The sequence below is a fragment of the Pituophis catenifer genome, unplaced genomic scaffold (assembly GCF_029215685.1).
Source record: "Pituophis catenifer annectens isolate HBS135680 unplaced genomic scaffold, rPitCat1.0.hap2 SCAF_2, whole genome shotgun sequence".
NCBI lineage: Eukaryota > Metazoa > Chordata > Lepidosauria > Squamata > Colubridae > Pituophis > Pituophis catenifer.
Genome location: NW_027256882.1, coordinates 84,973,129 through 84,988,801, shown reverse-complemented (window position 1 = coordinate 84,988,801; position 15,673 = coordinate 84,973,129). Strand labels below are relative to the sequence as shown.

At 39.8% G+C, this 15,673-nt stretch overlaps 2 protein-coding genes across 3 annotated transcripts in view; one reads left to right on the top strand and one right to left on the bottom strand.

The window, feature by feature from the left end:
* Nucleotides 1-306: 306 nt before the first annotated feature.
* CUNH3orf18 (chromosome unknown C3orf18 homolog) lies at nt 307-6,318 on the bottom strand. Its single transcript, XM_070933717.1, has 4 exons — nt 6,085-6,318; nt 3,851-3,876; nt 3,156-3,285; nt 307-385 (listed from the first exon to the last, which is right to left on the bottom strand). The coding sequence occupies exons 1-4, from the start codon at nt 6,316-6,318 to the stop codon at nt 314-316; spliced, it is 462 nt and encodes a 153-aa protein (XP_070789818.1). The 3' UTR covers nt 307-313.
* A 5,846-nt stretch (nt 6,319-12,164) lies between these two features.
* The window catches only part of HEMK1 (HemK methyltransferase 1, mitochondrial release factors N(5)-glutamine), a 52,625-nt gene continuing 49,116 nt past the window's right edge, over nt 12,165-15,673 (top strand). For both annotated transcript variants that reach the window (XM_070933716.1, XM_070933715.1), the window contains exons 1-2: nt 12,165-12,290; nt 14,068-14,580. In XM_070933716.1, the coding sequence (XP_070789817.1) occupies nt 14,320-14,580 (261 nt within the window). In that variant the 5' untranslated portion in view covers nt 12,165-12,290; nt 14,068-14,319. The remainder of the gene's footprint in view (nt 12,291-14,067; nt 14,581-15,673) is intronic.

Sequence of the window (15,673 nt, the reverse complement as noted above, 5' to 3'; positions counted from 1 at the left end):
TGAATCTGCAGTCTCAAACTCTAGATACCTTTGTCAATATCTCAGGGAAGGAAGGCCTTAGGAATTGATGCTATTATTTCCAAAGCCTGTTACTATATTCATTCCAATCATTGTATCTATAAATAACCTCTTATCTTCTATCATACATTACTTGGTACCTGCAACATTGCCAATCAAACTCTGCAGCATGGGGCAGTTTCTTGGCAACAGGAGCACTGCCAGTCTTGGTTCTTGGCCTCTTTCCCCCAGCGAGAATTGATAATCACTACCCACAGTAGCTTGCTAACTGGCTAGTGTCATCTTCCTGTATTCTTCATGCACTGATGGCATTCGCAACATCTGTGAACACAAGACGACTGGGTCTCTGGAGAACGCCTTGGTTTGCCTACAACAAGAGCAACAAAAAAAGAAAAAACGGGGAGAGAGAGAAAAACAGATTTGCAAAAAATGCATTAATATTTCATTTTCATACGATTCTCCCAAGATTGCAAAGTATTGCACATTAATAAACATACCACTACTGGATTGAAAGAAATAAAACATGGGAATAAAAGTCCTGTTGACGAAAGTATATGCTATATTTTTTATAAAGATGCATTTCAGCATTATGTAAGTACAGATATTTTTCAAATTATGAGCACTTGTTCAATTACAGCGACTGTTCAATTACAGCAATGCTAAATGAGAAGGACTTACACAGGTCTGCTCTGTAGTACCTGCCCACAGCATTCACCCATCCACCCACCTGCATTCCGTAGCACCTTCCCACGGCAACCACCCACCCAGCTACCCACACTCTAACTTCTCCCTGCAACATCCACCTGTCCTACTACTCATCCCCCCATTTGTTAATTCTCACCTGCTGGCCTGCTCGTCTGGGGTTGCTGCTTCTTCCCACATTGTGGTCATGTGAGGTCCTTGCTTAATGATCCTCATAGTCCTAGGATTATGATGGCAACTGGGATTGCCAGGCTTGTCATCGCCAAACAATGTGGTCATGTGATGTCACACTTTACAACCACATCACTTAGATAGTATCCCAATTGCCATTGTAACCCGAGGACCCCCTGTAGTAATAAAAAAACAACTTGCAACTCATCTTTCATACCTTTAGCAAGAAGGAATCATACTAACAAATGTTAAGGAGCTATTGATAACTGTTAAATTTCATATATTTATACGAATCAGTAACTGAGGGTTTTCTGTAAATAAAGCTCTAAATGTTTTGGAGCTTTAGAACAAAGGATAAGGAAGGGAAATAAAGAGAGAAAGCAAGAATGTTACATAGAGATTTCCAGAAGAAGACCTATTTACATTATAGTATGACTCTCCATAGAGGTCCCAGAATCTGGTAACACTGACATCTGTATTATTTATTATATATTTATATATTATAATAAACTATTGTCTATTTCCTAATGAGGTGCAGCTCTGATTTCTTATCTCTATTCTTCTTTTAGAAGTGGCCTAGAGGTGGAGCTCTTGCCTCACAATCAGGAGGTTGTGAGTTCCATCCTAGGTAGAGGCAGATGTAGGATCTCCTGCTTGGGCAGGGAGTTGGACTAGATGACCTGCAAGGTTCCTTCCAACTTTGTTAATCTGTTACCAATAGGAACAGGACTCAATCCCTTTATATCACAACAGCATTTCACAAGAAATAACAGGGAGCAGTTGTTTTTGACTCCAAGGCTATTCAAGGCAAAGTTTTGTTCCAAAGTGTAGTCCTTCAATATTTGCTCTTTGGAACCACTGAGGAATCTATGGCAGTCCAGATGTTGCAAACCTTCAACTCTTAGCATCTCATAGCTTGATCACACCAGAGAGGTCTCCTGGAAGTTGGAGTTCAGCAACATCTGGATGTTCATCAAACATGTTCTAATGGAAATTAATTGAGCTTCTGTCTTTCTGTTACTGCCTTCCCATTTCTGCCAGAAATCTTCCCAGGATATCCACTCTTGAAAGTATAATTGTTGTGTGTAATGAGTAGGACATTTCCAATTTCTTCTGCTCTCAGAAAAATATATCTACTGAATGAAAGAAGTTCCTTGAAACATAAACATTTCAAGGTTTGTAGGTGTGAGATCAATTATTCAGATTATATTACTATATTTCATATTTTAATTGAGAAAAAAAACCTAATTCTAAAACTGGCAATATGAGAATAGCTATAGCTTCAAGTCCAGGAGAGAGAATCTCACATCATCTAGCCTACAAGTATCCTCTCAAACTAGTCTTCCAGGTGTATAGGTTTTCAATTCTCATAATTTCAGCCTACTGGGAATGGCTCAATGCTCATACCGGCAGAGATTTATGAAAGCTGAAATTCAACATATCTGATAATACAATATTGCAACATTTTTTTCAGGCCGAGGGCCACACTTGTTCTGTAAATAGTTCTTCAGGGGCTGATTTGAAAAGTGAATGGAAGGAAGGGTCAGGAAAAAAAAACCTAGAATTTAATTTGATTTGTATTTAAACAATTACAATCAAATATCTGGCTACTCTCCAGTCACGTGTTTACTAATTGTCTCTTTCTATCATATTACAAATTACAATTTCATCATAAATAATATCTTATTAAGACTGTACCTGGAATGCAGCATCCAGTTTTGGTCATCACATTAAAAAAAGATGGAAAAAGAGCAACTAAGATGATTAAAATCCTGGAGACTAAAACATATGAAGAACAGATGCAGCATGCAGAATATCTAGTCTAGAGAAAGAAAGGACTAGGGGGTTACTTGATAGCAGTATTCCAGTATTTCAGGGGCTGCCACGAACAGGGGTCAACTTATTTTTCAAAGCACCAGAAGGCACAAGAAACAATGGATGGAAACTAATCAAGGAGAGAAGCAACCTGGAATTAAGGAGAAACTTCCTAACAGTGAAAACAATTAACTAGTGGAACAGCTTGTCTTTAGAAGTTGTGGGTGCTTCATCACCAGAGGTTTTTAAGAAGAAACTGGGCGGTCACTTGTCTCAAATTGTATAGGGTCTCCTGCTTGAGCAGGGGGTAGACTAGAAGACCTCCAAGGTCCCTTCGAGCTCTATTCCAATTGATTTTGGCAGTATTTGGGGTCACACATAAATCTCCGGATTTGAGAGTAGGAGAAATTGCCTTAGAGGTTTCATTGATGGGGAGAAAAATGTATTACCTTGTTTTGGGCAGCCTGAACAGAAGCAGCGTCTCTGCCATGCTCCAGCAGTTCTTGCTCTAGCTCATCTTGTTCTTCTGCAGGATCAAAATTGTACATGGGCATGAGCTGGTGTCGTAACTTTTCCAGTCTACTCAGGAAATAGAGAGAGAGAGAGACAGAGAGTTCCACTACATGAAGCATCAAACCAAGAGAAAATTTAAACTTTCCAGGTTTCACTCAGTTTTTATTTTATTTTTTTATTAATTTGATTTATATGCCGCCCTTCTCCGGAGACTCAGGGCGGCTTACAATGCGTTAAGCAATAGCCTTCATACTTTTGTATATTTATACGAAGTCAGCTTATTGCCCCCACAAACTGGGTCCTCAATTTACCTACCTTAGAAAGGATGGAAGGCTGAGTCAACCTTGAGCCTGGTGAGATTCGAACTTATAGTAATTGCAGACAGCTGGTGTTAATCACAATGCTATCAGTCTGCTGAGCCACCAGGCCCATGTAACTATTTAGGAACCAAATCTCCTGAGCAAAGATCCTATATCATATGCATATATCAATGCATTGTTACTTTTAAAGTTTGGAAGAGAAAAACAGTTTCCGCTGTTTCAAATGTGAAGATTTTGGAGGGAGCTTTCTGCAAAACAAACACTAGCAAGAGACAAAGAAACTGCTTAACTCATATGTACAGAACACTTACCGTTTCCTCTTCCGAATATACAAAACCTAGGGGGGAAAAAATTAGAAAAACATTAGTGTCGTAAGCAATTTTTCAGGGGGACCTTCGCACTGAATAATTGTAATGTGTACTTGAAAAGGGAAAAGTTGGGCAGTTGTTAAGGGGTTAGACCAGCTTTGGATCTCACATGCCCTTCAGGGGTGAAATTCAGCCGGTTCTATCCGGCTCAGGCGAACCGGTTGCAGTGGCTGCGGGAGGCTCTGCCCACCCATGCGGACATCATGACGTCTCTTTTTTGCGATGATTTTAAGCCTCTGTGCACATGCAGAAGGCTTTGCAGGCACATTTGCGAACCGGTAGGGAAGGTAAGTGAATTTTACCCCTGACGCCCTTAGCCATGGCAGCTCACGCGGTGACTTTGAGTCTATCATTGTCTCTCAGCACAATGCACCTCAGAAGGTTGTTGTGGGAGGAAAGTAAGAGGAAGAAGGACTATGTATGTTGCTTTTTGCTCTTGAACAGAAAGAAAGAATATAAAAGTAACAAATACATGTGCACAAATTTATGAAACAAGCAATAAGAGCTGGGAAAACACATGAATTGATTTATTAGGTTTATATTAGCCTTCCTGTACTACAGCAACTTTGTAAAGTAGGATGGGCTGAGAAAGAATGATTGGCCGAAGTCGCCCAGTGGGTTTCTGGGACTAGAACTTGGGTCTTACCCATATTTAATACATCTGGCTCGCTTTAATGCAATTAGTTTGGGGTGTAATCACGTATGGTGGACTTGCATACTGGGAAGAACATTGCTGTCACCCAGTTCTTATTCTTAATGAGAGTGAAGGAATTATTTGGAATCTTAGCATAAGTATATTCTACCCAACAGCTAAAATCATTTAACATAATTTTACTGCCTTTCCGATTAGGCTTTCTCACAACAGTTACAAGATAAAATTATAACCATCTAAAACAACTGATGAAAACAGCTGTACTGAATCACTGGCACCTACAAATTAAGACTGTAAAATAAATCAAACCAGAGGGACACAATCCAGCATAACCTTTCTTAAAATGGAGCCACTGCAAGAAAGTCTGTCTCTTTTCACAGATTTTACTGACAAAGATGTGAGCAGGGACCACCTAGTCAAACCCGAGTAGGAGAATACAGATGAAAGCAAGTCTTTAAATGATCTGTACATCTGTTTACAGATATATCTGTTTATCTAAATCAGGGGTCCCCAACCCATGAGCCCCCAACCCACTATTGGACCATGAACCGTTCGGAATCGGGCCACAGAAGCGGCAGATGAACATGCACAGGCGCCACCCCCATTTGCATAAGCGGTGGACAAGTGTGTGTACACATGCTCCATTTGTGTGAGCGGCATGCATGCCCGCTGCTTCCCCCGTGCGCTCGTTTGCCAGCTGCTTATGTGGAACCACCCCAGGGGTGAAATGCTCCCGGTTTGGACTGGATTGCCTGATCCGGTAGCGAGGGCGGTGGGTGGTTCGGAGAACCGGTAGCAAAAATCCCTGCCCCCCCCCATGCCCAGTTGAGCCGCGCGATCATCAGAGGCTATTTTTTTTATTTCTAAAAGCATTGTTTCTACAATCTCTTCAGCCAAAAAAATGCTTTTAATAGTAAAAAAAAAAAGCCTCTGATGATCGCGCAGCTCAGCTGGGATCGTCAGAGGCTTTTAAATGCATTTTTTCTATAACCTCTCTGGCCGAAGAGGTTGTAGAAAAAAAATGCCTTTAAAAGCCTCTGACGATCCCAGCTGAGTTGCCTGATCATCAGAGGCTTTTAAAAGAAAAAAAAGCCTCTGACAATCAGGCAACTCAGCTGGGATCGTCAGAGACTTTTAAAAGCATTTTTTTGACAACCTCTTGGGCCGAAGAGGTTGTAGAAAAAATGGTTTTAAAAGTTAAAAAAAAAAGATGACCACGCCCACTCAGTCACATTACCCACCACCACCAAGTCACGCCCACAGAACCGGTAGTAACAAATTTTACATTTCACCACTGAACCACCCCCTCTCCTCCCCCTGTCAGTCTACAAAACTAGAAAGCTTAGGGAACTGATCTAAATCATGTATTAGTTTAACAATTGTTGCAAAGGGACTACAATTCTTTTTTAAAGAAAGGACCGGATTCCTTCTACAGGAATGTTTTTGCAGCCTTAAACTCAAGAGGTTAAGCTCAATTGGCACAAAATTTGGTAGTTACATTCCCAAACATAGTCCCAAGTCTTACCACTGCTACCGCCAACCCGATAACAGTAATGATGCCAAAGGACAACAGCATGGTCTCCATGATTGGGCCATTGCTGACCACATCTGGAATTTTGGTGCTGATAAAGCTGCTGGGTTCAGGTGTCATTGCAACAGTTTCTGATCCGGTCTCATCAACAGTTGTCCCATGGTCTGTCTCAGGCCTGGTAGTGCCACTGAGGTACAGATTGCTTACAGTGGGTGTTCTGTAATTCATCTTGAACCAGAGTGCTTTATTCCTTTTTCGTGTTTGTTTGAATGATGGTTTCACCCACAATGTTCTTCTTTTTCAGTTATGAACTCATCATTTCTCTTCTTCTGTCAAGATGGGAAAGTTTTTTTTTCGCTTATTACCTTTAATGGCTCTTCTGAAATGAAGTTCTTGTTGACTAATGCCTAAGCATAGAAAGAGAGATAGAAAAGGGATAATTTGCCTCCGAAATTATCTCGCACTGAACAGTAAACATTTATTTATCTACACCACAGATGCAAACCTCAAGAGAATACACTTTGCCTAAAGTCAAACGTATTTACGCATGACCAAGATGAAAAGTCAGCTGAGGACTTCCTAGTTCATAACCTCAACACTGACAATATAATTCCATTCGTCTGTTCAAAAGTCCTGCTGCATTGATCTTTTCCATCCTCTTTTACTGGACTAATGGAAGCTCTCCTCTCTCTAAATAAATTGTATTTGAGGGTCCAATTTAATGCCAGTATTTGCACTAAGATTACAAAGTCATGATCTTGTGCTTAACCAATACAGAATAGAATACAGAATAACAGAGTTGGAAGTGACCTTAGAGGTCTTCTAGTCCAACCCCCTGCTTAGGCAGGAAACCCTATACCATTTCAGGCAGATGTTTGTCTAATCTCTTCTTTAAAACTTCCAGTGTTGAAGCATTCACAACTTCAGGAGGCAAGTTGTTCCGCTGATTAATTGTTCTAACTGTTGGGAAATTTCTTCTTAGTTCTAGGTTGCTTGTCTCCTTGATTAGTTTCCATCCATTGCTTCTTGTCCTGCCTTCAAGCGCTTTGGAGAATAGGTTGACTCCCTCTTCTTTCTGGAAACCCCTAGATATTAAAACACTGCTATGACATTTCCAATGTCCTACTTTATTATTAATTATATTTATATCTCGTTCTTCCTCCAAGATGTTTAGGGGAACATAGCATCCGCATTCCTGAATTTTAATTTGACCACTCAGTGAAGCAAAAAGAAAGAAAACTGCTCTAAGGTCTGTTGGGATTGTTGACGGGTGGGGATTCCAAGTTTCAAATTATCAAAGGGAATCAGAGAAGAGACGGTAAAGAAATAAAGAGATCTATTATTGATATATGTCTTTTCTTCTGTAACCGAGAACAGATCAATTTTTAGGAATACTATACAGACTGTGAAAATAACTTGGAGAGACAGGAGGCAGAATGGGAACTAGACAATAGATAGGCAACACCTAAGAGGCAGATGAGCCCACAGAATGAACGGGAAACTCAGAAGGGATTCTTCCTAGTTTCTTGGATGGTAAAAGCAAGGGAAGAGAAGAGATGTATTTTCAAAATTGCAAGATTCTACTACTGTACCTTATAATAAAGGTAGTGTTAGTACTCATGATTGGTGCTTCTTGTCTGGTATAAGGGCTGACATATGCTGTGTCTTTCTTTGGGTTGGAGTTAAATGAACCTCTGAAGACTTTTAATATTTCCATTATGTCCTATCAGTGCATTTACAATTACTCAAACCAAGCCAATCACCCACCAAGGAAGATATTTAACCTGTTAGGATTATCTGTATTTATAAGGTTGCTAAAGTTTACAGGATATGACCGGGTTATCACGAAAGTATCATCTGTGTAGGTTGGAGTGTAATTAGAATCAGGGAAAACAAAACGAAGGACGTGTAACTGGATTTATTTATTTATTACATTATTCTATTGCTCTATTGCAGATTCTGTTTCCTATTGGATTTTTAATAGATTTTAATTTTATTTTTATCTATTAATGCTATCAATATAGACAACGATAATAATCCAGAGAGTCCAAATGACCACTTAAGATACCATCCGCTGCAAGTTTTTTTCCTTGGCAAATTTAAATGCCATTTTATTGTCAGGGTGATTAACTGGGGGTATCTATATGGTTTAAAATGCTCAATGTATTTTTCATGTAAATATATTTTTTAAAATAAGAAAAAGGTACTCATGCAAAGGAGGGGTTTTAAGGATAAAGACAGCGAAATCAAGTTGAACAACGTAACATGCTGAGTGTGTTTCTTATCTACACAATGCAAAACTACTTTCTTTGACTTGCTCTATGAGGATCACCTGAAAAGCAGTTATAAAATACAGGATGATGAGAAAAATGCAGTAAGGAGAAAGTAAGTGTTAGTGATGCACTTTGTAACTTGATACATGGCTATCTTAAAGGGCAGTCCTTACAAATTTTACAGTTTGACTGATTATTTATTTATTCAATTTCTATAGCCACCTATTCCAGTCAATGACTCTGGACAGTTTACAATTTCTTACCTTTCACTTTTTCCAGCTTTATAGATTTCTCAAGAAAACTAGGTTTTCACATATTGTGTCCAAAATAGGATAATATATATGACTTTGGTCATTTGAGCCTTAAGCAAGAATTCCAGGTTGATTTATCCAATGATCCATTTGTTGTTGTTGTTTTCTTGATTGTCTATGGTATTCTCAAGAGTCCTCTCCAAATACCAAAGTTCAAAAACATTAATCCTATCCTTATTATTCAAAGTTTAACATCCATAGACTCACAGGGAAAACCACTGCCTGTATAATTCTAATCTTTGTGGGGATAAACACATCACAGCATCTGAATATCTTTTCCAAGGCTACTACCCTTCTCAGTGCTGGCTATGATAATTTCTTAACTGCTTGATTAATTCAATGTTATCTGTTGTCACTAGTTTGATCTTCTTTATTCATATTTCACATTTTCACATTTCACATTTTCTTTCTGTACTATGGTTTCCTATCCTGTGTATTAATTTCTCATGAGGACAATGAAATGTTCTGGATTTCCCATTTTCCAAAATCAGTTTGACATGATTGACACAACTGAGGGACTTTCTAGGAAGCTCATGCTACCTTCTCTTTTGTATTTTTTGTGCATTAAGAATAAGTTTCTTGCTCTTCAGCCTTTTCTAAAACCAGCTTGAGAATCTAGAATTTCCCTTTCCATATAAGATTCTAATGCTTACTGAACGATCTAAGCATAATTTTGCCAGCATGTGATGATATTATGGATGATGTCGTAGCCTTGGTTACATTCTATATTTATTTCTTCATATTTATTATCTAAACATTTTCATTCCCATGTTGTCACTGCAGCTGTTAACCACGCTGACATATTCATATTCACAGAACTTTCAACCGTGACCGCAACATCTCTTCTCACAAAAGTCAGTGCTAGTTCAAACCCTTCATCCACTGTACAGATATGGTTAGAGTGTCTTAGCCTTATAAGCACTGCCTTTGGTCTGCCTAAAGATTCACAAAACTAACTCAGCTTAGGCACTTTAATCTTAAAAAAGCGGTAAACTGTAAAACAAAAGGCAATTTGGGCAATTTGTCTGAACTAGTTTTTCCCAACATGCAATCCCTCTGTGGCTCAAACAAACACGCCAAAAACTGATCATGACCAAGTTTATACCTTACTTTCTCTTGCTAGTCAGATCAGTTTTGCTGCAGGCAGGCTGGGTAAGAGTAATTAAAAAGAACAGTCCAGTCTAATTCCTAAAGCGTTGCTGAACATCAGGACCCTTTTGGCTGCTTAGTCAGGCCCCGTTCAGACTTTCCACCCAAGGAAAAAGAATGTTCCTTATTGTAATTGCCTGCAGAGGGAAGTAGTCTGACCTGAAGTAAATCTAGCATCTCTCTTCTTTCCCAGGGCTGTGATTTGACAGGGCAGGAGGAAAAGAAAGAAACTTGGAGTAGACAGCTGGAGGGGGGGGGAACAGCCCCAGAGCAGAATGCAGGGGATTGCCCTCCCTTTATTGTTTACAATGACAGATGCTCCCTATGGCCTGTTCTGTTCCCATCCATGCCCTCAATTCCTTGCTGGGTGTACCTTGCCTATCACCAGCTCAGCCAGGGACATCAGTACCTACTGAGATCATGCCTAGGCGAAGAGGAATTATGCCCTGCTCTTATCCCAGGGGTACATCTCAGATCGAGAAAATACCCCCAGGCCAAGATCGCTGCCCCACGGGGAAGAGAGTAACCAACCCTTCTACCCACGGGATTCATCCCTTCGTTGTTTTTGGAGGCTTCGGAAAGAGAGAGCCTGCCTGAGACTCGCTTCCCGCCTATAACTTAAGGCGTGACACCGACTCCTAGGTCAAGCGAGGAGGCTGGGTTGTGCGGTGTCCCGGGGAGTGGAAGACTCTGGCCCGGCCCTCTTTCCCTAAAGCAGGCTTTCAATGGCCGTCCGAAGGGACAGCAGTATAATCGGATTGTTTTGCTGGAGGCTGGGCTGCCTGGGGGTGTCTACCGCTTTGCTGCAATTCGGATTACCTGCATCGGAGAGGAATGAATAGCTGCCGGGGTGCTGGCACGGCCTGAGGTGCCATTGTGCTTTCCAAGATGCTACAAGCAGCCTCCACCCCGTTTCTGCCGCTGCCCCTCTTAATCCCCTGCTTTGATCTCTCCTTTCCCCGGGATTGGCTAACACAGGACGGCGCTTTGGTTAAGGATTGGGCCGGTTGGCATGTCACTCAAAAAAAAGAGGCGGATGGCTGCTTGCAAGAGCCCAAGTCCGGGAATGCAAAGTGAGATTTTACGTGGTCCAGGCTGGCTCTCAGCCGAAGGAGCCAGAGCGCGTTCGGCCAGAGGGAAAGTGGTACCTTGGGAGGTGCACGGCCTTATTAGGGAATGATTGCGGGTCACTTCCCGAGGATTCCCTTCCCGTGCCTCCTTTGTTGGAATGAACCCACCATCCTGCACGGAAAGACGATGATTTTTACTACCTTTTGGAAATCGGGCATCTACATTTATGTTCAAAGTGTGGGATATAGATGTACTTAATAAAATCGCTCGTGTAATGGACGTGGGGAAAGCATTTCTGCTCCCTTAACACACCTCCCACCCCCTCACTCCTCCAATTTGAAACCGGCAAATACTTCATAAAGAAATCACGATGAAGTTTCCGTTCGGCGCTATAATAAAAGTCATTTAAAATGGTTTAAATTAAGACAAGGTAATCCTAGTCCACGGATAAGCCTAAACAGGGCTTAAAACACGATATCTGATCAAGCCATGGATTGAGTCTACTATGCATATTTCCAAGCCATGATTTGCTTATTTATTTACTAAGTTTGCGCTACTATTAATGTTCTCATCGTTCCCACCACCCATCTCCTTCCACTTATGACTGTATGACTGTAATTTTGTTGCTTGTATCCTTACGATTTATATTGATATTGTTTCCTGATTGCTTATTTGTACCCCTATGACTATCATTAAGGGTTGTACCTTATGATTCTTGATGAACGTATCTTTTCTTTTATGTACACTGAGAGCATATGCACCAAGACAAATTCCTTGTGTGTCTGTCCAATCACACTTGACCAATAAAAAATTCTATTCTATTCTATGTTTTGCTACCTAAAACGCTGGATCACATGTAGCTATAGCGTGCTTATTAACAACTATTTACGGGGGGGGGGGTTGTGGTTGGTTTTAGTTTGCTCTGAACCCAGCCAAACAAATTACAGAATAATTTAGGGTGGGATAAATGAATATTTGACTTAGAATAACTTTATTGTACACTTTAAATGTACACTAATCGGTATGCATTAAAATGATATTTCGTTGCATACATAGGACCACTTGCGTACTGTATTTCTGCCAAGAAAATCACCGATGAAGCCTACAAACAAGACTCAAACTCGATTCAAAGGTGGCATCAGTTTTCCTGAACTCCTTTAGAAGAATTACCTCCAGTTTCCACGCGGCGTCTCCCTTGTCTCGTTCAACGCGCTCCGAAAAAAAAAGGAGAAGGGCATTTTGGAAGGTGGAGCTTTGGCTCCCTAGGAACCTCGCTTCAATGGCGCTGTTGGCAAGCCGAGCTGAAGCGTTTGTCGCTCGCACCGGAAGAGTTGTTCCCTCTCGAGCATCTGATCTCCACCATCCGACGAAGGCTGGCAGTTTTCCCTTTTTACAGGTAACAGCTGAAAGTCTCTGTCGTGCCCATCCTCGTATCTCAAAGAAAACGCATATGGAGTTTCTCACCCACCCCCTTTTCGTTCCTTATATGAAGTCATTTTTTTTTAATCGCATTAGAAAGGCGTCTGTGTTTGATTTCGTATACGTACACTTTGTACAGTTGTATTGTGTACATGCAAGTACTGTGCGAAAGCCAGCAAGTTTTCAAAATGTGGATGTGGTTCTTAGAAAAGATTCAAGATTCAAGGTTCTTAGAAAAGATTCAAAACGTTTGAATTAAGTGGATTCAGATTAAGGTTGTATAATTGTAGGTCCCGTTGTAATGTCTATGCAGATTCTCAATCCTCTAGGTCAGGGGTCTCCAACCTTGGTAACTTTAAGCCTGGAGGACTTCAACTCCCAGAATGCCTGCTGGCTGGGGAATTCTGGGAGTTGAAGTCCTCCAGGCTTAAAGTTACCAAGGTTGGAGACCCCTGATCTAGCTCATGGTTGTCCCAAAGATGCTTTTTCAAGAGGCAGCTGGACTTTCTGGTTTTTCGCTGAAGCGAAACATCTTCAAAGAAAAATCAGGAAGTCCAGTTGCCTCTTGAAACGACCTGTGGGATGTCCGGTTGTAATAAGCAACTTATTTAACAGATTTTATAAGTTCCATGCAAATCAATGAGGATAAACAATAAGTAATTTTTTTTAATGGAATAAATGAGCTGCTCTTTAAGAATGAGGAAAATACAAGCTTCCTTTTTCATCTGGTGAATCTGGTCAAACCCTGTTCAGCTAGGAGACTCAATTTTGTTAAAGTATAATGTGGCTTCTTGGATATTATGTGAATCTAGCTGTTATGATTCAGAAATAATGCTTAGTGTGTGGCGCAAAAGCTCTGATTTTTGCTTATGCAGCCCTCTATGATTAAACAAATAATAGCCTTATGTGATGATCGTGAAGATTCCTCAGTGCTCAGTTCAGCAGTGTACTACAATATATGCAGCATAAAGTATTTGGAGGTTTTTATGCACAGAGGACAGACAGGGTAGCAAATCTTTTTATCTCATTGGATTCAAAAAAGATACTCTGCCAAGGTTCAAAAGCATTAGCTAGAGCTGATCATGCTTGATTTTATTTCACCATAATTATCTGATAGAATTAAAATATTATGATGTTAAAATGGGATGGGGGGTTGAATCATTTAGAAGTTATATAATGTACAGGTTACAAATAATACAAATACAAATTATAACATAACAACAGAAAAGTTTGCCTAAGGGTATTGAGAAGGAACAATTGACAGTCACTTCATATAATATATAATGTGTCTATGTGCGAGAATTCAGCTTATTACAACCGGACGTCCCACAGGTGCTTTTTCAAGAGGCAACTGGACTTTCTGGTTCTTCTTTGAAGACATTTCGCTTCAGCGAAAAACCAGAAAGTCCAGCTGCCTCTTGAAAAAGCACCTTTGGGACAACCATGACCTAGATCAGGAGTCTCCAACCTTGGTAACTTTAAGCCTGGAGGACCTCAACTCCTAGAGTTGAAGTCACATATAATGTTTCTATGTATGAAATTATTTGAAACGTGAAGGGGACTTTAATGTGAAAGCAACTTTGCCACCTGAGTGGTGCACATTGAGAAGAACATGGCTAGAGATACAGTTGTAAAAAAAAAAAATCCCATGTTAATATAATATATGATACTGTAATGGTCTATTTTTTTTTCTGTGAAAAGTAAACCTGTTTTGAATTTGAGAAGATTTATTTGTTTATCTCTCCATCTCTTAGTGTTCTACTAGGACAAGATGGCATTTGAATCTGACACTGATGTTCTTCTCTACAAAAACGATGTGTTCAGAATATTAGGACAAGATGGCATTTGAATCTGACACTGATGTTCTTCTCTACAAAAACGATGTGTTCAGAATATTGTGCCATGGTGATGTATACTGTTACACCAGACTACTGACAGAAGCCCTGCAATAGTCCTGCAAAGGAGAATCAGTGCTTATACCTAAAAACTGATATTTTTCTGAAGCAATGACACCTTTCAGCAATGTTTTTTACAGGAAGATTTTGTGTCTGTTCTCTTACCATGGATATTTTAGAATGCATCGAATGGAAGATACTCTTCTAAATGCCTGGCACAGACATCTGAGAAATTACTCCTATTATAAAGCCAATGTGATCTCAGCTGTTGATGCGGTCAAGTATTGGCAAAGCGTGTTTGAGGCAAACAATATCCCAGAAGCACAGACATCTTCTGAATATATTGTTTCTCATGTCCTGGGAGCAAAAACAGTTAAGTGCTATAGGTGAAATTAGAGCTATAGTACAAGATCTGTAAAACTACAGATCAACATTAAATGCAGTAACCGAAATATATTTTTTTATATTTTTCTGTATCTCTGCTACACTGGGGTGATTGTCCAAATATTTTCAACCCAGAACTGGATGATCTAATATAATATGTGTATGTATGTACCGAGCATCAAAATGTATCTCTCAGGATCAATCTTACATGTGCTTTGGCACATAACAAAACTCCCTAAGAGATAAGTAGCACTTCTTGCAGGCAAATTGTAACTTGGGCATGCTTCCAAAGAATTGTGCTGGTCAAAGTACATGAAATTGTTTGCTGTTTGCAATGGCATTAGCTTTTAATATATCTTTTTCTTGATTATTAAGTACAGCAGATGTATATGTGTCTTCATTTGCCATAGAATATAATGACTAAGCTCCTACTCCTGCTTCATAACTAGAAATTAGGTTTAATCAGCAGTTAGAAGAACATGCTCATACATCATCACTCATCTCATTATTCCCTTTGGGAGTAAGGAATATGCAGAATGCCAAGAAGGAATAAATAGTTGGATAATGAAATTACAGTGAAGGCATGTGGTAAGAAAAGAAAACAGCTGAAGCTAGTTTACACCAACATCATTCACTTCAACCTTCCCTACCTTTCTGTCTATTCAAATCATCGTCTCCATCATGTCTATGTATCATGTTCCACATTTTTCCCCCTACATTTATAGCTTTCTCAGTTATATATTCTTTACCTGCAGCTTTATCATCCTTGGCATTATTAAAGTGTTTATTAGTTCCTTTTCTTCTAATTTAGATACATTTTTTCTTGAGTACTAACATTTTTAGTATTGTCACCAGCTATGGTAAATAGAGATTTTCATAAAAAGGATTTTTTAGTAATTAGAAAAAGTGTAAACAACCTTATTTATTTTATTTATTAATCAAATTTCTATACCGCCCTACTCCCGAAGGAGATTAAGGAGCCTTAATCCTACCTGTGTCACAAGTAGCATAGCATATATAAACTGCAATTCTTCTTAAAAGGTGTTCAGATTAAAAACTGCCTAACAAACAGTCAAAAATA